Genomic DNA, 24,406 nt, shown 5'->3' on the forward strand with positions numbered 1-24,406 from the left:
ACATGAAGAACGGTGGGCAGAGTTTGGTAAGGTATGGAGGGGACGGCCGGTAAGAGATGGAGAGGAGATTAAAGTATGATGTAGAGCAAGAGTGAGGGTGAGATGTTGTAGAGACAACTTGGGATCCTTTTCTATAGCTCATATCCTGTTTTTTATAGCTCATACTAGTTATTACTATTCTTTATTTCTTCCCTCTCATTAATTTTCTTTATTTCTTATTTCATAGCCTTTATGAAGAGTAGTTGTTGATATACTGCTTGTGGTATCAGCCAGCAATATTTTCTTTACATTATCTTATAGTATTGGGGTTAAAGCTCTCTGAATGTCATTAGAATTGGAACTGATATGTTTTTCCCTAATTTATGTATCAAAATAATTTCATTTGGCTGCACATCGTTTATTGCTTGTTGTCTTTTTGTTTCTTCTTTTTGAAAACTAATAAAAATCATTTGAAATCGAAAAGACAACTTGGTGACATGGAGTAGGGAGTAAGGATTGATACAGATATGATAGTGGTACAGGTTTAGAGTGAAATGTGGGGAAGGTGAGAGAGTGAGTTCAAAAGGATTCGTATGTTGTTTCAACTACCAGGAATACACGTAAGAATTGGCTAAATTGTTTGGGGTCTAATTCAGCATTTCTTTTTTATTTCAGCAACAATTCCTGTAGAACTAGGTACGGTCATTAATAATAATATATGTTTTTATTTAGCCTTTTTCCAATTGTTTTATTTGATTTCATAAACTAAGTTTTCTCTTTTTACTTTCAGAGTGGAGATACATAAAAAGCTATGCAAGTGAGTAAACCACATTCAGATTAACAGTACCAATACATGTGGGTAATACTGAGACCCTTGTCGGATTATGATCACCGGGGTCAAGCTGACTCACAGGACTGGCTGTGATACCCTGCGGTCAAACTGAAACACAGGCAGAAGCTCGAATACCCTGGGGTGCTACTGAACAGGCAGAGTCTACAGAGCCTTTACAGAGACTATGACTATAATAATATAGGCATTACAAAATACTGGGATAACCCACAAAAAATCAAAAGGACCTGGGTACTTGTTTACTCTCCCCTGAGGCGGAAAGCCGGGGGTTCTATTCTCTTTTCTTTCATGGTGATAGAAGCAACAACTTTTAAGATTTGTAAATATTTTAATGGTAGCGCTTTTAATTCGCATTGCATGAACGCGCTTTTGTGTGCAAGACTCGCGTTGCACCAAGGCACATTCCCTCACCTTTCTCCTCTCGGTGTGGCCGATTAGGGGCTGACAACGCGGGGAAAGGCGCCATCTTAGAGGGAGGAAGGGTTGGCTGTCTAGTGGCAGGACGCCTCCCGCCCTCCAGGATATTCAAACCGAGCTGAATAAGCACTCTGTGTACTTGTTTACTCTCCCCTGAGGCGGAAAGCCGGGGGTTCTATTCTCTTTTCTTTCATGGTGATAGAAGCGACAACTTTTAAGATTTGTAAATATTTTAATGGTAGCGCTTTTAATTCGCATTGTATGAACGCGCTTTTGTGTGCAAGACTCGCGTTGCACCAAGGCACATTCCCTCACCTTTCTCCTCCCGGCGTGGCCGATTAGGGGCTGACAACGCGGGGAAAGGCGCCATCTTAGAGGGAGGAAGGGTTGGCGGTCTAGTGGCAGGACGCCTCCCACCCTCCTCTGTAGAGTATAAAATGATGAGGCTATTCCGTCCGCGCAGCGGGCGGGCGCGCCGGTGGCGCGCCGAAGGCGCGCCAAAGGCGAGTCCGTCTGCGCCCGTCCGCGCCAGACACGGGCCTAGGGCCACCACCCCTGGCTCGACTGTATGCGCTCGCCTCCCATCATACTCTCACTCCGCGTTGACTGACCTCCACCCACAAACCAAGGAAGAATGCACAAGGTATAGTCTAGACAACATATCATCTATGACTGCATTAAACTGTAAACACTGTCAGGCGTCCATCCCCATATCAAATAAAATGGTGGGAAATGACAATCCTAAACTGATAACACAAAATTTCATTATAGCCCTCATCAATGTTCGCTCGCTGCCTAAACATAGGCAAGAAATTGCCGATATACTCATAGATAGGAACATTGACATAATGTTCCTGACAGAGACCTGGCTGGACAAAGCTTCTGACCCAGATCTCGTGATAGCCGTTCCAAAAGGATATACCTCCTATAGACTGGATAGAATTGGTAATGGAGGAGGTGGGATCGCCATAATTGCCCGTGATACTTTGAAAATCCGTACCACAGTCATTCCTTCTACGACTTGTGAGGCATTTCAATTTGAGATCTATTTGTCCCCCTCCTATAACTTCAAAGGTGTACTATTATATAGACGACCAGAAACCCGGTCGGGATTCCTTACTGAAATCGCCACTATTTTAGAAACCTCAGCCACTGATAAATCTCTAACACTGCTAGGTGACTTTAATTTCCATTTGGACTGTAGCGATGACAAAGACACCATGTCACTGCAGTCAGAAATGGAGGTTTTTGGTCTATCACAGTTGGTGAAAGGACCTACGCATACTGCAGGCCAAACCCTAGACGGTATATTTACCAATCTGGAGAATCTACTAGTGACCAACGTCCTACCAATGACCTGGTCCGACCACTATCTGGTACTGGCTACAATACAAATTAATAAAACACCAACCGCAACAACACCATTCCCCAAACGAGAATCGTTTGGAAAGACATTAATATTCCCAACCTCAAGGATGCGTTAGAGAATTCAATACCCACTTGGGCTGATGACCCAGAAAATGCTACTGAGCAATATCAAACATGGGTGGGCCAGGCTGCCAATAATCTAGTACCAGTAAAAAGGATGTCCAGGAACAGAAGCTCCCCTTCAGCACCATGGTATACCGAGGAGCTTAAAAAACTAAAACAGCAATGTAGAAATAAAGAAAGAAATTGGAGGAGAAAGTATGATAATGATAATAGGAAAGCGTATAAAGAATTATTAACCCAATATAAACTCCTGATCATAGAGACAAAAAAAAAGTATTATACTGAGCAAATCGAAAGTGCTAAAAACTCAAATAAAAAGCTCTTTGAAATAACTAAACAACTGGCGGGAAGTGCCCCAGACCTTAACCCACCCTGCTCACAACATTTTTGTGACTCACTGGCATCCTTCTTCTTCACCAAGGTGAATGATATTTTCTCAGCATTTAACCTAGGTGATAATCAAAATATTGAAAAAATAAATATTCCATCGACGAACAGTTATCTTTCCTGCTTTGCAGAAGTCACTGAAGATCAAATCCAGGATATCATTAAAACTATTAAATCCGGATCGGCTTTGGACCCCTGTTCCCTGAACACCCTTCGTTTACTAATGGACACTGTGACCCCAGCTATAACCCAAATATGCAACTCAATGTTTCGTACTGGCATCTTCCCTAACCACCTAAAAAAGACCTTACTAAAACCTCTCCTGAAAAAACCCGGGCTAGATAAAACTGAACTGAAAAATTACAGGCCCATAGCTAACCTACCCTTTTTGTCCATGATAGTTGAGAAAGCCATAAATACCCAACTTGCGGAATTCATCGAGCAATATCATCTGCTCGATGCAACACAATTTGGATTCCGCAAGTATCATGGAACGGAAACAGCGCTTATTAAAGCAGCGGATGATATCCGTCTAATCAGAGACTAAGGTGGCACAGCATTATTGGTGCTTCTAGATTTATCGGCCGCCTTCGACACGGTTGACCATAAGATCTTAGTCAACCGTGTCGAAAAGATGGGCGTACAAGGCCTAGCAAAAAATCTACTGGCATCTTTTCTGGCAGATAGATCCCAGGCAGTTATCCTGGGTCAATTTGAATCTGCAGAACTATCACTGCCATGTGGGGTACCCCAAGGTTCATCCCTTAGTCCGACACTTTTTAATATATATGTGTCGGACTTCGCTAAAACCATCAGAGCGCATGGGATGAACCTTACCTCATATGCAGATGATACACAACTGATTCTGGCCGTCAGAAATGATGGGGAAACAGTAGCGGAGAGTTTCAAAACAGGTATGCTGGCAATCGGACAATGGATGTCAGCAAACTGTTTGAAACTAAATTCCGATAAAACTGAGGTGGTCACTTTTGGCCATCTCAGTCCTGACTGGTCCCCAGCATGGTGGCCATCCTCCTTCTGAACTGTGCCCAAACCTGCCACGAAAGTGAGAAATCTGGGTGTCATCTTCGATGACAATCTAAATTTCATGGCACATGCTAATCAGACAGCCTCCACAGCCTTCTACAAATTACGCTTGGTCAGGAAGATTCTTCCATTTCTTCCCAAAAGTGCAGGCAAGACATTGGTCAGCGCTCTTGTCCTATCAGCATTGGACTACTGCAATGGCTTGCTCGCTAATGCTCAAGTCAGGATCATCAAGAAAATGCAGACAATCCAAAATGCAGCAGCCAGACTTCTTCTTAACATCCCTAAATTTAAGCCAATAGCTGAGACCTCAAGAAGTCTTCACTGGTTCCCTGTAAGGAACAGAATTAAGTTTAAAACACTGTGCATTGTCTACAAGTCACTACATCATCAAGCGCCACAATTTCTGATTGACCATCTTGTTCCATACATTCCGTCTCGGACACTTCGATCAGAAAATCAAAATGACCTGGTAGTGCCACGGACCAAGCGGGTCAACTGGGGAGACAGACGATTCCTAGTTGCTGCCCCAAAACTATGGAACACTCTCCCGCAATCCATAAGATCTAGCCCAAATCTTATGACCTTCAGGAAGAAATTGAAAACATGGTTGTTTGACCTTTAAAATCCCATAAGACAATACAGGAGAGTAACAAATAGTACAGCGCCGAGACGCCTGCGGGCATTTGTTCGCGCTCAATAAATGTTAAAAATAAATAAATAAATAAATACAATACGATGGAACAATCAGTAATATCACCGGATCCGCTGATATTACAATTAATTGCTGTTAAATTCGAACCGAAGGACCTTAGGTTCTTTACCTCCTTCCAAAACCCAGTGGTATCTTTTAGGTCGGCCATGCGTGCAAGGGATTCCCAGTGGGTCTTAACCAATTCATTAGTTCTAGTACGTAGGGTAGATTTATACTCTGCTCTGAGTAGCCTTATTTGGGGAATATCCCTGGGTTCAGATTTAAGTGCAGCCCTTAGCTTCCTGTTTGCTCTAGAGCAAGAGGCATCGAACCATCTAGGTGTTTCCTCAGATTTCCTGGAAGCCGGTCTAGAAATCTCACTTTTTATTGCGGAGCAGAGTTCACTAAATGATTTAATTACATTACCCCCACGGTCATCGCAAGTAAGACAATTGTCAAGTAGTAGTAGGTGGATTACAATAGGATAGTGGTCACTATGTACTTTGCACACTACCTCAGCTTTAATTAAGACATTAGCGATGGAAGGTGAAACAAATACATAATCAATCGTAGTAGCGCTCCCATGACCAATAAAAGTGGGAAACGGGGCAGCGCTTATTTCGGTACCAGCATGCTCCATGCAATTTACAAGTTCTCTAGTTGCAAGGAGATTCAACAGTTCTGTACCTCTTCTACAGGGGGGGTTTCTAGAGTGTATATGTGCATTGAAGTCCCCTCCCAGACAGATACCGTCAAATTTCCCGTATTTCTGTCCATCCATAATTCCATCGATAAAATCAAACAAAAGGATAAAATTACGATTAGGTTGGGACAAAAAGTCGTTATTGTAGAAATTAATCAAACATAGCCTTGTCCTCTTTGTATATGTCAATGCCATAAAGCTTGGACAGTTAGTTTGAAGTGTATCAACTTTGGCTTCTGCAAATATTTTGACCCAAATCGAGAGGCCCCCGCTCGGACGGCCTAGAGGGGGGGCCAAAACAGTCCTGTTATGACAACTATACCCCTCAAATAACAGGTCATCCGTGCACCAAGTTTCTTGAAACATTAACACATCATGACAATTAACCCAATCCTTCCACGATTTGATTTCGATCTTTGCCTTGAGGCCGGCAATGTTCCAACTAAGGATTAGCAAGTTTTTATCGGGCCTCAGGCAAAGGTCCTGATTAGTTACTCGGGTGAGTACTGTTGTTTTATTAACCTGTTGTACACATGGTGGTGTTTCAAACAGAACGGTGTCGGTAATGACAGGGGTGCCTCAGATGATGTTTCCACTGAATGGTCAAAGCCCGGGGACACAGACTGGTTCCTCAACCGTGGATGACAGTCAGTCCAAAGTGCCCAGGTCGCGAAGTGTTGAAAACCTGTTTTGCAGTGGAAATACAGGAGGTGACTGTATCATTCTGTGTGGGGGTCGATAGAAGTAACTTTGCGGTAAAGGGGTCACCACAGTGGATGGGCCGTGTTGGACAAAATTCTTGTTTAGCAGAAATTTTACAGTGCCAGGGTTCCTGAAATTGACTATAATACAGTCCCCATTAATGTTTTTAAAAAGGGGACCGACCCAGGTTACTCGGCGTGTAGATATAATTTTTTTGGAAATGTCGTAGCCGACCCCCTTATGCTTAGTTAACCAGTCGATACATTTATTGTGCAATTGAACCCACGATTCTCCTTGCCCTTCCCTAAGAGGTGGAATACCTGCCAGAACCAGAACATAGGGACATGCCTCAGGTGGGAGATGTAAAGCAGGGCCTTGATGTTTGAAAGGCCTGTTGTCCTCATGTGGGGTCTTGTTCTGGCTGGAGTTTGAGGGAACCTTCTGCTTGGTCGTGCCTTTGGCAGAGTTACCTTTATGATTGTTCTTAGGGGCACTGGCAACAGTGGAGGGTGAGGAAGACAGAGGGGTGGATGATTTACTTGAAGAAACAGGGGAATTGCCTTTCCTTGTACTTGCGTCCGCCACAGATGTTATAGTCGTGGGCGGACTGGTGGCAACCTGTGATTCTTTAACCCCATTTGTTGTGGGCAAATTACAGTTTTTTATACGGTCACCGCTAGTGAGGGCACGGGTGGTAGATTCCAGGTCTTTTAGCAAACGTTCACCTCTTATCTTATCCAGACACAACGTGCCTTTTCTCTTAGCATCGTCATTTTTGATTAGGTTTTCCAGTCTGTCAAGTCTCTTAAAAATATTATTAAATTGTCTGATCATTTGACCTTCTAGTTGTTTAAAAATTGTATCCGCGATGGTCTCAATAAGATTCCCCTTTGATTTAGAATGTGAACTATTTTCCTTAGGGGATTCTGTCTGAGTGGAAATAGTAGTAAAATGTACACCATCATTTATAACAATGGCATCACCCACATGAGGTTGGTCCGGCAGGGATACTGTATGTTGTTTTTGTTTCTTCCCCCTGGTCCACATACTTTGTGGTGTTGGTTGATTAGTACTCCTGGGGGGCTGCTTCCTTTTATTATGTGTAGATTTTACTGGGCCCCTTTTTCGATTGGCTCCTGTATTCTCGGTGATCTCAATGCACTCAGTGGTTGGCAATGATAAGACAGGGTCCGGAGCTGCAACTGGGACTGTGTTAATGGTAGTGTTTCCATCTTCAAGGTCAATGGGCAAACTGACAGCAGACTGTGGCTTTACCACAATAACTTCAGGGAATATATGCATGTTATCATTTAAGCTGCCTGTTGTGCTGAGTTGATTAGTGGTGAGTGAGCCCATGGAGAGCCTCCTCTGTTTCGGAAATCTCATTAAAGGCAGTGTCTATTAGTGTCTCAAAGGACGTTATAAGAGATGCAGAGGTTTCAGCGTCCTGGGTGGCCAGATCTGTGGTGTTACTTGTAGCATTACATTTGCCCATCATAACAGCTGAAAAGCTCACCTTTAAAGAAGGACGTTAGATGGGTGGCCCGCCCGACCACTGTTGACCTCTGAGGGCCTCAGAGGGCCCGCCCTTTGCCCGGGCTTCGCCCGGCGCCGTCCGCGCGCGTCCGCGACGCAGAGGATCTGCCCTGGTTAAATAGCGCCTCCGGGCGTGCTACGGCAGGAAGTGGCCGGAAGTAGTCGCTCAGCCCTCTGGGAGCTGTAGTCTCCAGCCGCCGCGATGGAGTCAGGCGGCGAGACCACAGCGTCAGGGCCCCAGGAGCGAAGTGGCGTCCAGCGGGTGAGTCTCCCTTGGCTGGTGTGCTGGTGTGCTGCCAAGAACGGTCCATAAATATATCCATTGACAACCAGACCGCACACTAGCTACAGTCAAAATGGTCTGTCTATAGATCTATCAGAAACCATGATGGATTATCTGCCATACAATGCAAGGCACAGTGATGAGGGTCAGGTGTGCACCCACAAACTCTATTCTTTTCATGGGCAAAGTGGAAAGGAGCTGGCACTGGGATGAAGAATATGCCACCTATACCCCTACTGTCATATACTTGGATTGCTGAGGTCGATATATCCAAGATATTCTTCTAATCTGGCAGCAGCCTGCTGATGGAAGAAAGACCCTGTGGCACTGGGACATACGTCTGGCTGTACATTGTTCTCTAAGGCAGGAACCTTTAAAGTATGTGGTCCCACTCGAGTGTGGTGCTGTCACTAGGTTTCCTTTCCAAGCGGCACCTACAATGATGGATTACCTCCTCCTTTAGGGCTGCCACCACAGTAGGTGGTCTAATGTTAGTATTCCTCCTAGAAGGCGGGAAACCACATGATACGTGTGACTTCCATGGTGGTGGGGCAGAAGTATGGTCATCATTGGTTCGTTATTTTGCCAACACATGACTACATTGTAGTTTAGACCAACACAACAGAGACCACTCCATACATCCTTCCCATGACCACAATAAGTACAGGAAAGGTACCAAGAAATTCCCTTTCCAATACAGACCTGAATATAGACACTACACAGACCAGAGGGAAGGTTCTTAATGAAAGATTGTGAGTCCTTGGCGGGACCACACCATAAACCTTTCACATAAGCAAGACCTAGGGCCAATCCGAGGGCAGAGTATGCCCACAATTTCATCCCAAGAGCAGGGTAGAGACAGGCACAGCTTTTCCTATGTAAAGTAGACCATAGAAGAAAGCCTGGGGGAGTTCTTGCGTTCCAAGGAAGATCCTAACATCTGCATTCTGTTTTCACTAGAGAAGTGAATGACTGAATGAATGAAAAATGTATTGTTCAGTTAGTAAAAACTTACAATTAAACACACCTTTATACAATTCTTATTACATTTCATGCATAATCAATTCCATATCCTTATTTAAAAACCACATAATTAAAAAATACATAAAACAATCCTCATTGTCCACAGTTTCTACTCCACTATTTCTATAAACTTCAATAGTCTTGCTGTGAATTGCAAACTTTCTCCTTGTAAACCGTCTGTAACTGCTTGTTGACGTGTTCGTATCATTTGATTATTAAAGTCCAACCTCATCGGCCTCCTACGTTCAACTATTAAAGCGGTACAGCTACAAATGATGTGACCGATATCTTCTCTCTTGTTGTTACAGAGGCGACACGTCCTCTCACTACTCATCTTTTTCCAAGCAGGGGCGGCTCCAAGAAATTGACTATTTCCAAATCGGAGATTCATAAACTTCAACTTTGCCCTTCGGCTATTTAAGTCTTCTAGATAGCTCTGAGGTTTTAATATACCATAGGAAGCAATAACTGTCCACGCAAGGGATCTCTTTGTCAATACTGCTTTATCCCATAACGAGCACAATTTTTTACTGCACCCATTTATTACCTTATTAAAAGCCACCTGTGAGAGGGGTAAACCCCTTAATTGTTCCACCTTAATCGTGTCTATCGCCAGTTTAAAATATTCATGAGCCTGCTTAAGTTCATTATCACATATTGCCTCCCAGACCACTGTCATAAGCGAGGAGCTATTATCCCTTCTAAGTTTATGGCAGAATTTGAAATATGCTCCTAAGCTGTTTCGGTTCTGTCGTTTGAGTCTGAACTCAAGTCGGATTTGCGCTGGTGAAGTCTGCCTAGGAAGATTACACCAGTATCGGTAGGTCCCTTTCACTAGTTTGTCTATGGTGGTATTAGCACATCCTCTTAAAGTCTCTACTCCACATGCGAGAGATTAAACCTGTTTAACTGACATGACTTGTAATAATGGATTGAAGGAAAGCCCTTTTAAATTATTCTGGAGTGTGGCAAATGTTGCAATTAATGAATTATTTCTTCTTTGTAGTGTAGTGCAGCGCACTGATTTTTACCCATACCCCAAGCATCTATTCTAATACCCAGATATCTATACTGAGTAACAGATTCTAAGAAAGTACCTTCCATTCTCAATATAGGTCTTGCAGCTAACCCCCTTATCACCAGCATTGAACACCACAACCGAACCACCGCCCCCCACCACCACCCTCCGCGCCTGGACTCCGATCAGCATCGAAGACACCGTCCGCACGATGAACTCCATCCACTCCGGATCTCCGACCGACCCCTGCCCTCACCACGTCTTCAACAAGGCCGACGCTATCATCGCACCCCACCTGCGGGACATAATCAACTCCTCCTTCGACACCGCTACCTTCCCGGAGAGCTGGAAGCACGCCGAACTCAGCACTCTACTCAAGAAGCCATCGGCTGACCCCACCGACCTCAAGAACTACCGCCCCATCTCGCTGCTCCCGTTTCCTGCAAAAGTCATCGAGAAGACCGTCAACAAGCAGCTGGCCACCTTCCTCGAGACGAACGGATCCCTCGACCCCTCGCAGTCTGGCTTCCGGGCCAACCACAGCACTGAGACCGCCCTGATCGCAGTCACCGATGACATCCGAGCACTGCTCGACAACGGAGAAACAGCGGCCCTCATCCTCCTCGACCTCTCCGCGGCCTTCGACACTGTCTGCCACCGTACCCTAGTACAACGCCTCAGCAACGTCGGAGTCCAGGAGAAGGCACTGGAGTGGATCATCTCCTTCCTCGACGGAAGATCACAGAGAGTCCACTTCCCCCCGTTCAGATCTGAAGCCACCGAAGTCATCTGCGGCGTCCCTCAAGGCTCCTCGCTCAGTCCAACCCTCTTCAACATCTACATGAGCCCCCTCGCAGACATCGCACGCCAGCCCAACCTCAACATCATCTCCTACGCCGACGACACCCAGCTGATCCTCTCCCTTACCAACGACCCCGCCACCGCCAGAGCCAACCTTCACGAAGGGATGAAAGAGGTAGCCGAATGGATGGGGAACAGCCGCCTTAAACTGAACTCAGATAAGACGGAAGTCCTCATCCTGGGATCCTCACCCGCCGCTTGGGACGACTCCTGGTGGCCCCCGCCCTAGGCAGTGCACCCAAACCAACAGACCACGCACGCAACCTGGGCTTCATCCTGGACTCCTCCCTCTCCATGACCAGACAAGTCCACGCCGTCTCCTCGTCGTGCTTCAACATCCTGCGCATGCTACGTAAGATCTTCCGGTGGATCCCCACCGAGACCAGGAAGACGGTCACCCAGGCCCTCGTCACCAGCCGTCTGGACTACGGCAACACCCTCTACGCCGGAACCACCGCCAAACTCCAGAAGAGACTCCAGCGGATCCAGAACGCCTCAGCACGACTCATCCTGGACATCCCCCGTCGCAGCCACCTCTCCGGACACCTGAGAGATCTGCATTGACTCTCCGTCAACAAGAGAATCACCTTCCGTATCCTCACCCACGCACACAAAGCCCTACACAGCCAAGGCCCAGGATACCTCAACAGCCGCCTCAACTTCTACGCTCCCAAACGCCAGCTTCGTTCGACCAGCCACGCCCTCGCCGCCGTCCCCCGCATCCGTAGAGCCACCACAGGGGGACGGTCCTTCTCCTACCTCGCCGCCAAGACATGGAACTCCCTCCCCACCCACCTCCGCCTGACCCAGGACCACCTCGCCTTCAGGAAGCAACTCAAGACCTGGTTGTTCGAGCAGTAGCAGATCCCCCTCCCCAGCGCCTTGAGACCCTCTGGGTAAGTAGTGCGCTATATAAATAAGATGATTGATTGATTTTTGTCTTTTTTTAAGTTAATCTTTAACCCATGAGTATAGGCATAATGAGCACTTTCACTAATTAATCTCTGCAACCCCACATTTGTGTAACTTATTAATACAATATCATTGGCGTACAGTAAATGCGAAACCTTGAAAACTGCCGCAGTCGGGAAGTGAGAATTAATATCATTCAGCCCTGAGGAAATATCAGCTAAATACGAGTTGAATAAGGTAGGGGCCAAAACACATCCTTGTTTCATCCATTAAAGCTATTAGTCTATAATTAGCAGGGTCCGAGGCTTGACCAGCTTTGTAAATCGGGGCCAAAATTGAGCACTCCATTTATCTGAGACTTCTTCCTTCATCAGGACATAATGAAATAAGATTAAATAAGATTGACAATTTTTTTGTCCAATGTTGTGGATTTTCTTTGAATAGGGCTTGAGGAAGGCCATTTGGCCCTGGAGCACTGCTCTATTGGCTAGAACTTATAACTTTTTCCACTGCTATGTGCTGGATCATTAGCTGGGTATTTTCCCGTACATTGTCCTTGTCCCTTAAGTTGTCAGTTGTACATTCTTACGTTGGATTTTTTTATATTTCTTATGCCACCTGTCATGGATCCCAAATGCTTTTCCCAGACTTTTTCCGATATTTTTGTAGTAACTTGTTGTTTCCTACCATTGACTTGATTTACCAGTCGCCAAAACTCATGTGCATCTTTGCGTTTTGCTGCATAATTGATTTTACTCCAGAACAGTTTTAGTTCTGCTTTTGTTTGTATTCATACATCTTTTTTGTAGAGTGACCTTAGTTTTGGTAATATCTCACTCCTGACACTGGAGGATGCATGATTTCTTAGGACCCTCAAGGCATGGTTCAATTTCCTTTTCGCTATTTTAAGTTGAACAGACGTAACCGTTGCTACTATGCCTTTTGAACGTACAGCATTTTTCTCTACTAGGTGAATTATGAACTGCTCCCACAAGGTCGAAGGATTTTGATCTATTGTATTTAACTCTTCTTCCCACTGGTCTCTTGCTTGCTGTTCAATGTTTTGTATGTAATTTGCCAACCAGTTTAACCTCTTATAATTAAGAACAATAGACTGCCCTAACTCTTGGGCCATTTGTACTTATTTGGTAATATTTAAACCGAGGCCGATCATTTGTGGCTGGTGATCACTTTCCAGCCGATTGCCCAGCTTGTAGCTTATTATTGATTGATATAATGGGAGGGATACTAAGGTGTAATCGATGACCGCTTTTGATTTTACCACGAAATAATAATTAATAATAATAATGATAATAATAATCCACATTTGTAAAGCGCGAACACACACCTGTAAGGTTGTCTAGGCGCTGAGGGCCGTCGGGAAGATTAAGCAAGCTATTCCCCAGCGTCACATGGTGCTGGGCTAACCTGCCGCCGGAGCCGGGGATCGAACCGTGATCCCCAAATTCCAGCGTCAGTCACCCTGACCGCGGCGCCACACCTCTCACCGAAATAAGTCACTTGTGCTGGAATGTCCGATCCACCCGACCATTCAAAACTCGAAGCCCGTGATGCCTCAGATTTCTCAACACTTCTTTACCCATTCTGTTTATTTTGTATTTTTGTTCCTCTGATTGCCGTTCCCTTGCCCTCTGTGCCCCCCGCTCCCCAACGCTGCTCCCCGCGGGTCCGCCCCCTTTTTCCTTCTGTGCCCTTGCCCATTGGCCGCCCGCTCCCGCCTCCCAGCTGTGCCTCCCTCCCACTTTGCCTCTTATGGAGGGCGCCATGCGGAAGCGCAGCGGAAGCACACAGCGGGCGCGCCAAAGGCAAGCCCGTCTGCGCCTGGACCGCGCCCAGCGCCAGGACCCCTGGACCCTGCGCCTCCCGCAACGTCAGACTGCACTACGACTCCAGCACCCTCTACGCACTCAACACCGGACGAGAACACCCCTGCTACTGGGCCACCCCGAAGCGCACCCAAGGGCCCTTCACCTGCCGGAACTGCAGATTCACAAGCATCCAGCCCTCCAAACCACCAGCCAGAGAACCCAACCACCTCCGCTGCATCCTCCTCAACAACCGCTCCGCTCGCAAGCATGCCATCGAACTCTGAGACCTCCCAGACTCCACCGCTCCCGACTTCGCCTTCCTGATGGAGACCTGGCTGAACGCCGCCTCAGCACCAGACATCGCCATAGCCATCCCACAGGGCTACAAGATCTCCCGCAGAGACCGCACCAACGGAGTTGGAGGGGGAATCGCCATCATCCACAAGGACACCCTCAGTCTCAACCAACACCGACAACACCCTCACCACCGCCGAGCACATGCACTTCCAGATCCACACCGACCCCAACCCCACCCTCAGAGGAACACACGTCTACAGACCACCCGGACCACGACCACATTTCTGCGACACCATCGCCGACCTCGTCAGCACCCACGCCCTAGCTTCCACGGACTACATCCTGCTCGGGGACCTGAACTTCCACCTCGAGAACAACGACGCCAACTCCACCGCCCTGATCGACAACCTCGCCAACCTCGGACTCAAACAGCTCGTGATGACACACACCCACACCCACGCCGCCGGACACACAAGGTAAAGAAATCGTATGCAAAATCTGCTACTGTTATGCCGGTCAGTTGTACCTCTAACTGTGAATTACTTTCTTTCAAGTTTGTTCTCACCAGAAACTCCTTCAATGGAACCCTGATCCATTCTCTGCAAGGCCCGAGGGCTCCTTTTATAGGCTCAGTCAGTAATTGGATGGATACTACAGTCAAGTTATACTATTCTAGGTGACTTTAATTTTCACTTAGATAATAAGCTTGCTAAAGACTCTGAAGCCCTTATTGACCTGATTAAAAGTGTCTGGCTAAAAGACCTGGTTAGCACTCTCACTCACTCAGCTGCACATGGACTAGATACGATTTTTTTTTTCTGAAGACACCTTGCTGTTGTTCAGACTCATTGACACGTAAGTGGTCGGACCATCATGCGGTGCTGTTTGAAATTGCGACCTGTCTCCCTTTCTAAGTCCACAGCCTAGCCATCATTTAGAAGATCTCCATTCCTACCTCCGCCTCAAGTCTTGATCTTGCTTCCTCTAATTATCACCAATAGCTAGACTCTACAATAACACAGCAAGCTCCAGAAAAATCATCAATAACGAGCGCCTCGCCATCACAGCCCTGGTTCTCAAACAAATTGCGAGAGTGCAAGTAAGCTTGTAGGCATCAAGAGTGTAGATATGACCGCACGGAAAAAGATCTTTTAATAAATTAAAAATCACTTTATACAAAGCCCTGATAATGGTAGGAAAATCGGCATACTATACAAATCAGATCAAAACCGCACAAACCTCTACAAATGAATTTTTTAGTACTTTGAGTAAATTATCGAATTTGAATGAAACAAAAATCATGAGCAGCCAAGCATTGTACGATTCTATTGCATCATTCTTTGTATCTAAGGTCGAAGACATCTATGATGGCCTCACAGTAACATGTACTTTGACCTCCTCTATCCCTGACCACACAAAAATCGGGGAAGACTTAGCAGGCTCATCTAGCTCCCTCAGTAGGACTTTCAATCATATTTAATTAAAAGATCCACCAAAGATAGTTCTGTAAAGCCTGGAAAATAGTGTCCATTTTTCCTTTATTGAAGAAACCAAATCTGATCCCTTCATATCCTTGCACCTTTCAGCCAATCTCTCACCTTCCTTTTTCTTCTAAGATCAATGAAAAGGCTCTTAAGAAGGAATTGGTCAAAGTTCTTGAGACCAAAGGCCTGCTGGACCATGCTCAGTTCGGCTTCAGGTCTAAAAACAGCACTGAGTGGGCTTTAACCGCATCGCTGCGGCGGCTTTTCCCGCTGTGCGCGGCAAATTTTAAAAAGCCGCGTTACATGACGAGCTCAGCTTGTCATCCACACACGACAACCGTGGCTGATAACGAGCTGAGCTCGTCATCAGCAGCGAAGGGGTTAATAGTGGCTTCAGAAGAACTGAGAACCATCCTTGATGCAAGATCGAATACAGCCTTGATCCTTTCGGATCTCTCAGCTGCATTCGATACGGTCGACCATACAGTTCTGGTAGACAGACTTCACTACTTGGGCATCAGGGATGCTGCTCTCGCCCCATTAAAATCCTTTATATCAGATCAAGTGCAATTTTTGACTCTGGACGACTATTCTTCTAACTCCTATACACTACCATGTGGAGTCCCAAAGGGCTCTTCTTTGAGTCCTATGCTGTTAAATCTTTATATTACTCCTCTGATTTCATCTATTAAACAGCTAGGTTTCCCTGTCGTCAAATATGCAGATGACTCCCAGATAATTGTCTGTGTCCTGTAACTCAGAAGTTTCAGCCAACAGATTCTTTAGATGCATGCCGGTTAACAAAAATAGGATTTCCAATAATTGCCTAAAGCTCAATTAGGGAAAACAGAAGTGCTATTGCTGGGAACAATACTTCCTTCTGGTCCCCCGCTTGGTGACCACAAGAATTAGGCACCTTACACACCCCAGTGTCCAAAGCCAACAATCTTGGTGTTATCTTTAATGATAAACTGATCTTCAAGAAAATCATCAATGCGTTGACCTCCTCTTCCTTTTTCCATCCTACAGAGGCTGAGGAAGATTTTTCCTTCATTCCTCAGGATCTCCAGAAACTAGTGGTTACCGTCCTTGTGCTCTCGAAGTTAGATTATTGCAATGAACTTTATATCAACTTGCAGCAGAAATTGTTAAGCAGGATGCAAGTTTTGCAAAATGCTGTTGCATTCTTGGTTCTCACAATTCCCAATTATCATTCAGGTGTGAGCGCCCTAGCCCAGCTTCACTGGTTGGAGGTATGCAAGTGGATAATTTTTAAATCCCTTTGTATCCCTTTAAAGCTCTGAACGGTATTGGCCCTGAATATCTGAAACAAAATGTACTAGGCACCGTCCATCCAGAGCCCCTCTTCAGCAGCATGCAATGTCATTGTTCCCAAAATCAAAAAAGTTAACTAGGGTGGCAGAGGTTTTGTCTACTGTACAGCAAAAAGATGGAACTCTATGCATCTTTTCCTTTAGGCCAGTTTAAACCTTTATGCATTCAGAAAGGGCTTGAAAACATGGCTTTTTAATCAATGACCTCTTCATGACTGGACCTCTGCTTGGCACTGTTGGCTCTTTACTTTTCCTCTACAGCAAGCAGTGCCTAGACGCCCTCGGGCAGTAGTTGCGCAATATAAATAATAAATTGATTTCATTCAAAACCTACAGCGAAATCTAGGGGACGTCCCCAAGAAAACTGATCAAAGTAATGAAGGTTTAATTGGGGAACAAGATTTATTTTGTGGGCACTGGGGGAGGGTCTTTCACACCATGTCGCTCTCGTCCAGGGTGCCTGAAAAAGGGAGGTAGGTTAGTGCAAGAATCCAAATTCTAGAAGAAACTCGGCCTGGCGCTAAACCTTTGCCCACCTCCTCAATGTATGTGCAACAAAGAACATCCCATATGGCACTAAACTAAAAATAACACCCTCTCCTACACTGCGAGCTGACCTCACCATCACTCTTTACAAAAATGGCATTCTCCTGATCCAGGCCTCAACCAAAAACTTGGATACATTTGGAGACCTTTTCACCCTTCTTAGAAACCATGTGCATGACTTGGGCAGGGTAACTAACTCCCGCCCGACGAGTCCTCACCCAGGCTACCCTGAGTAGCTAGCCACTCACAAACCCCCCTCCCCTAAGGTCTTCCATCACAGACCACCCTATCCACCCCAGCACATCACCTGGCCCTGCCTTCAGAATCACCCCTATACCTTTGCCCTCCCTACTATCCCCCCATATAGACTATGCCACTGGTACGCCCTCCAGGACCTATGATACAAATCGTGATTGCCCGCCCAGCCCTCAACCCAACCCGCAAAGGAGCCCCAGCTTTGAACCAGTGACCTACAACATAGGCCGTACTACTCCTCCCCTTGAATCTCCTATACATGCTGACAGAACAGTTCCTGGACCACTGCCCCCCACCGCCCTCTAACGCCTCCACCTGATAGGAACATGGCTTCTCTGCTCTCCAAAGCTACCAAACTAAGCCATAGCATTCACATCTCTATCTTGGAATTAATGAACCTCCTTCGCCTCTCTGAACTCTCCCTCGCCAACCTCATGTCCCAGCCTAACTCCACCCCGCACTTAACAGAGCACCCTAAACAACCTCTTCCGCTAATCTTGAGACCGCTTCATCCCTGCAAGCAACTATGTCACTTCTCAGAGTAAGAAACCCTTGCTCTGGCCCTCTCCTACACCTCCTCCCTTGCCGCTCCAAGTCCACTAGACCTCACTGAAATTGAATTCCTAGCCATCCTCCGAGATTACAACTCTACCCCAGCCACCCCTCATCCCCCTGACGGGAATGCCGAACATGCCATCCACTCAGTCACTATCAACCCTAACAGGCCAGCCACCCTCTGTAAAAGAACTGTGGTCAAGAGTAATCTAGCACCCGTCCACCTGTCCGGACAGACTCCCAAAACTCTGTCCAAATCTTCTCTGTCTGGTCTTTTAATCAATTGCCGATCAGCAGCTAAGCACGCTGCAGTTATAGTTGATCTCATCCTTTGTAAAAACTTCGACTTAGCAATCCTTACCAAATCATGTCTTAAGAATCTCATTCTCCATGCCTGGACCTCCTAGTCTCCCCTAACTACAACATCGCAAGGCTGGATAGACAATCAACCAAGAAAGGAGGAGGCATTGCCTGCATCTACCTCTCTAACCTTCTTGTCACTGAACTTTTGGCGGACACCACCGAATCCTGCGAATACCTCACCCTCGCTATTTGCAGCAACTCCACCCAACTGTGCAACCTACACATCTTTTACCACCCCCAGGCAGGAACAACTCTTTCACCGACCACCTCATGGAAATCATCTCAGCTAAGATTCCCCCAATACCAAAGATATTTTCCTAGGCGATTTTAACTTACACTGGAACGATCCCAAGGATCCACATGTCCACGCCATCAAAGACCTCCTGGAAGATCAAACCCTGACCCAAGCCTGCTCACTGCCACCTCACTCAAAAGGGGCCACCCTTGACTGGATCATCTCCAAAGAATCAACTGTCAAGCTTATTTCCATTGACCCATGCGACTGGTCTGACCATCATGCCATCCCTTTCCATCTACCTGGCACCCACAAGACAAAATCACCATAAACCGACGATTCCTAAATGCTGGATCAGAGACACCTAGAACTTGGACCGAAGTGAACTTGAGGCCCGATGCAAATCAGACTCCCCCCCCCCCCCCCCTCACTACCCCCCCTCCCCCCCCCCCCCCACTCCCCCGCATATCACAGCGGCCAGTGCGACCATCTCAAACATCCTGGACAATCTAGCCCCACTAAAACTGAAAAGAACCCAAATCAAAGACAGAAACCTCTGGTTCATGGGTTCTCTTAATAATGAGAGGAGAGCCCTCCGCCAAGCTGAAAGATCCTGGAGGTAGCACCCCTCTACCACACATCTTCAACTCCTCCCCCAGTCCAGAAATGCTTACAACAGAAACATACTCAATTCAAAAAGACTTCTTCAGAACTGAACTAGAGAAAGCCAAGAACAGACCCCACAAGCTCTTCGAGCTGGTCAAACACCAATCTAATAAACTTGCCAAAACATTGAAAGAACCCTCCCATATCTCTGATATCCTCAGAGGAATTCTCCTCTTTCTTCGCTGACAAAATCTAGGCCCTTGGAAACAAACTCAGCGCCATCACACACCCTCAACCCCTTCCTGATCCACCTCCTCCCACTGTGATTCACCCACAGGCTCCTCCGAAAAATCATGCTTACTGGACTAGCTTCAAAGACTATGACGAAGACTCCATCTCTAAAATCCTTTCTACCTTAAACCCGAACAACCATTTCAATGACCCGCTTCCTGCCAACTGCCTAGCTGCCGTCGCCCAATCCATTATTCCCAGCTGGACTGCAATAATCAACACCTCCCTCCGGCAGGGAATGATGCCTGACTCCCATCTTGAAAAAGTCGTTGCTGGATCCAGCCTCCCCCGACAACTTCAGACCCATCTCCAACATCCCCCCTCTTAGCCAAAGTGCTGGAGAAATGTGTGCAAAAGTAGCTAAGTCACCACATCAACAACTTCCAAATGCTTGATGACTTCCAATCCGGATTTAGACCAGGGCACAGCACCGAAACCAACATGCTCTACATAGTGGATGATGCCTTCCAAGCCGTCGACCAAGGCAAAACTTGTCTCCTAATCCTCCTGGACCTATTGGCGGCCTTTGACACGGTCAATCATGAAAAACTACTCGAACACCTCAATCTCAGAATGGGATTGGATGGCACAGTTCTAGACTGGTTTAGGTCCTTCCTCCTCAACTAGTCACAGAGATTCCTGATCAATGGCAACCTATCATCACCATCCCCGGTCACAGTTGGAGTCCCTCAAGGATCAACCCTGTCCCCCACCCATTTCAACCTTTACCTAGAACCGCTCACCGAAGTATTGCGCGCAGCTAATATCTCATATCATATGTACCCTGATGACAGCCAGATCTAAATCAGCACCTCTACTCTCAAAGAGATTCTCTCCCTGAACGAAGACCTAAAACTCACCGTTCAATGGCTCTCATTCAATCAGCACAAACTCAATGCAAAGAGAACCGAATTTCCCCTGATGTCCCCTCCCAATACAAATCTAGAGATTCAATCATGGATTAAGGCTATCGCAACCTTAAATTGTCCACCGACCATTGTGAACTCTGCTAAATCCCTGGGAATTACCTTTGACACACACCTTAACATGCGGGACCATATAGACTCGATGGCCAAAACAGCCAGATTCCACCTGAGCTACCTTAGGAAATTGAAACCCTTCCTTAATGCTCGCGACCTAAAAATGGCAGTCCAAGCTCCAAGACTTTAAAGTCTCCTGGAAGAACATAAGTTCGGAGAGACAGCCTCAGGACAATTTGGGACAATATTTGCATCGATGGAGCTCTATCCCGCACCTCCTCCTCTCCTCGGAATATATCCGCAACCGCCTGCGTGAGCCATTGTAACTGGGCTGCTAAGTAATAGGTCTAAGAATCAGAGACTGCCTACCCGCCCTCCGACCGTGGTCTCATTAGCACATCCAGTGCTACCCTCCTTTTACCAGTGCCCCATAGGAAGACTGTGATCATGAACTTAAGTTGAGCAAAACATCTTGCCGTTATCCAGGTCGGCAATGTCCTAAAAAGGTACAGCAATCTCCGCAGGGTCACCATTTTAATTAAGGCAACTCGCCCCACTACGGACAGAGGGAGCGTCCCCCAAAACTCAAAGTTGCCTTTCGTACCTCTTATTGCCCTTCCTATGCTACCTTCTAACAGTTCCCTGTGCTCATGATATATTTGCATCCCTAAGTATGGTAGACATTGATACTCCCATTTCACTCTGGCAGTCTTGCGGACCATTTTTATTACCCTTGGTCGGGAATAGGCAGGACTTTGTCCAGTTTACCCTAAGCCCTGCCACTCTGCCAAGTCCACTGAGAAGATCCTTCGCCCCACAGAGCGCCTTACCCGAGTTCGCCAGGACATGAGTAGGTCGTCTACATAGAGTGCAATATGGGGTAACTGCCCCTGGACACGAAGGCCTTGATAGTGTTGCCCTGTCCTAGCCTTAGCCACTAGTGGTTCAACAGCTAACGCGAAGAGGAGAGGGGATAGTGGACAACACAGTCTCGTTTCCCGGCCAATTGTACAGGTATCCGAAATTAATCCCCTCGTTTTAACCCTCGCTGTGGAGCGTTTGTTCAACAAGGTTGTCCATTCTATGAACGTCTCCCCAAGTCCAAATTTATGCATCACTTGGCACAAGTAGGGCTACTCAAGACTATCGAAAGCATTTACGATTTCCACAGCAAAGACAGCTGCCTCACCCTTTGGGTAAGAATCGGCCCCCAAGATCTGCAAGAACTGACGTATGTTAATAGCTGTATTCCTGGTTGGGATAAACCCAGACTGGTCACTGTGCACTAGGGTTGTCATATTGGGAAGGAGACGAGTGGCTAAGATACGGCTCAGGATCTTGTAATCCGTATTAAACATAGACAGCGAGCGATACGCAGCCCTGTCCCAGAGTGGCTTTCCAGGCTTTAGCAAGGGAATAATAACAGCCTCACTAGTTATTACAGGGAGCTGCCCCATCTGTTTCACATCATTATAGAGAGTTCCCAATCTAGGGGCCAACTGCTCAATGTATGTCTAATAAAATGGAATCGCCAACCCATCTGGCCCTGGCGTCTTGTTCCTAGCCATGTGTGTAATAGCCCCCCCTCACTGCTCCTAGTTCAATGTCCCGGCCCAGCGTGTCCTCCTGCTTCTCATCTAACCGTGGTAGTTCCACTGCTTGTACGAACCTGTTCATGTCGTCCTCTGCTAGGGTCGCCTTGCTTGTATACAGGTCTGCGTAATACGCCAGGAACAGCGCGTTAGTACCCTGTTGAGTACAGCAAGCCACCCCGTTTTGGTCTCTAATTTCTAAGATCATTGTTCCCCTCCGAGTCGGGTTGGCTAGCTATGCCAAGAGGCCCCCAGATTTCTCGCTTCGCGTGAGGTCTCGTGATATCTTTTTTTAAATCAAAGCAGTGTACTTGCTCTATTTGTCCTGCTACAGCCTCCTTCGCTTCCAAGAGTTCCCCCGTTTATCAGGCATCTCAGGAATTTCTCGCTCTATTTCACAAAGGCATTGGTCTGCCTCCTGTACTTCTCGCAAGAGTACTGTGCACACTCCTACCATTTCTGAGATTCAGCGTCCCCCAATGATTGCGTTAAAAGCATCCCATTCCACTGAGGAAGATGCCGCTGTTCCAGCGTTGTCGTGGAAGTAGTGAGCGATGCCGGTGCCCACTGTTTCAGTGAATACTTAATCTCCCAGCGCTGCAGGGTGGAGGCGCCATGTGGGTATGCTGGGCCTCAAACGAGACCATTGCATCCGCAGTAGCAGGGGGTTGTGGTCCGATATGGTTCTAGTGAGGTCTTCACTACAGTACCCCCGAATGCCATCTGGGGTACATAAGATTGCGTCCAATCTTACATGGAGGTCATGTAAAGCAGAAAAGAGTCACAGGTCCCAGGGTGCTGGTCCCCCAAGAGTCCACCAACCCCCATCGACCCTGCCAGCTACACTGTGCTTCTGCTACTTTATGACTGGGTGCGTCAGGGAGCAGAGTGTGGGAGCGATCCAATGCTATATCAGAGACACAATTAAAATCCCTCCAAGCAGAACTGAGCCTGTAAGAAAGGGGTCCAACTTCCCAGAGAGCTGCAACAAGAATGCAGGTTGTGCAGTATTAGGAGCATAAATACTTGCCAAGTCTACATTCTTGCAATCTAATTTCCCAGCAACCACAACGTATCTGCCTTCTGGGTCGGTAAGTTGAGGTGTGCACTGAAAAGGTACACTCGCTCGTACCCAACCCAGCACTCCCCTAGCGAATGCTGGGTAAGTAGTATAGAACACATGACCTCCCCAACGACGCTGCAATGCCGCTCCCTCCTGTGCATGTATGTGAGTCACATGTAGCAGCACAACCTGTACCCCCCTAAGGACTAAGGGGCACATGCATCATTGAAAATTGCATTCGCAAATGGTACGATTCGCAAAAATCGTCCGTTTGCGAATGCAATTTGAATTTTTGGGATGCATTATTTTTTTTGTTTTCTCAATTTAAGAAATCGCAAAATTGCGATTACTTAAATTGCGATTGCATTTAAGGAATCGCAAATTGAGATTCCTTAAATGCAATGCATCAAATGAAAGAAAAATAGCGATTTCGCTAATAGGGGGAGCAAATTACCATGAAGTTGACCTTCATGGTAATTTGCAAAAACTTTGAAAAATGCACTTTTGTGCATTTTTCAAAGTTTCATGTTGCGCAACATATGTGCGCAGATCAATTTCAGGGGGTGCAACAGGGTGTCCCCTGCACCCTTGGAATTGCATTCTCAATTTGTGATTCTCTAATTGAGAATCGCAAATTGAGAATGTCTTCCCATTCATTCCTATGGGCCTCTAGGCCCATAGGAATGAATGGGGAGCTATTCCTTAATTGCGATTCGCAATTTGCGAGTCGCAATTAAGGAATTTTAAGAAATCGCAATTTATTTAGCAATTTCTTCATGCATAGCCATTTGCGATTCCTTATTAGCGATTCCTTTTTTTCGCTAATAAGAATCGCAAATGGCAATGTTGATGCATGTGGGCCCTAAGTACATGTGTATTTTACGGCAGCGCAACATTGAGTGCATTCCCCGCAAATTCCGTGACATACATTTTAAATCATCCTAGATACCGCATTTGAACTTTGCACAACACTAAATGAATTTAATCTGCCTTTTATTAACCCCATGTATGTATTGATTTGTATGATATTGTAAATAGTTTTTTATATCGTATGAAATGTTCTTATTTCTTTG

General features: G+C 46.4%; 1 protein-coding gene across 2 annotated transcripts in view; it reads left to right on the forward strand.

Annotated features, from left to right (window-relative positions):
- Positions 1-24,406, forward strand: part of LOC147717711 (E3 ubiquitin-protein ligase TRIM11-like) — a 195,554-nt gene that overhangs the window by 136,624 nt on the left and 34,524 nt on the right. For both annotated transcript variants that reach the window (XM_086924494.1, XM_086924495.1), the window contains 2 exons: positions 655-675; positions 770-796. In XM_086924494.1, coding sequence (XP_086780620.1) covers positions 655-675; positions 770-796 — 48 coding nt within the window. The remainder of the gene's footprint in view (positions 1-654; positions 676-769; positions 797-24,406) is intronic.

Source organism: Lissotriton vulgaris, chromosome 5, assembly GCF_964263255.1.
Source record: "Lissotriton vulgaris chromosome 5, aLisVul1.2, whole genome shotgun sequence".
NCBI classification, from domain to species: Eukaryota; Metazoa; Chordata; class Amphibia; order Caudata; family Salamandridae; genus Lissotriton; species Lissotriton vulgaris.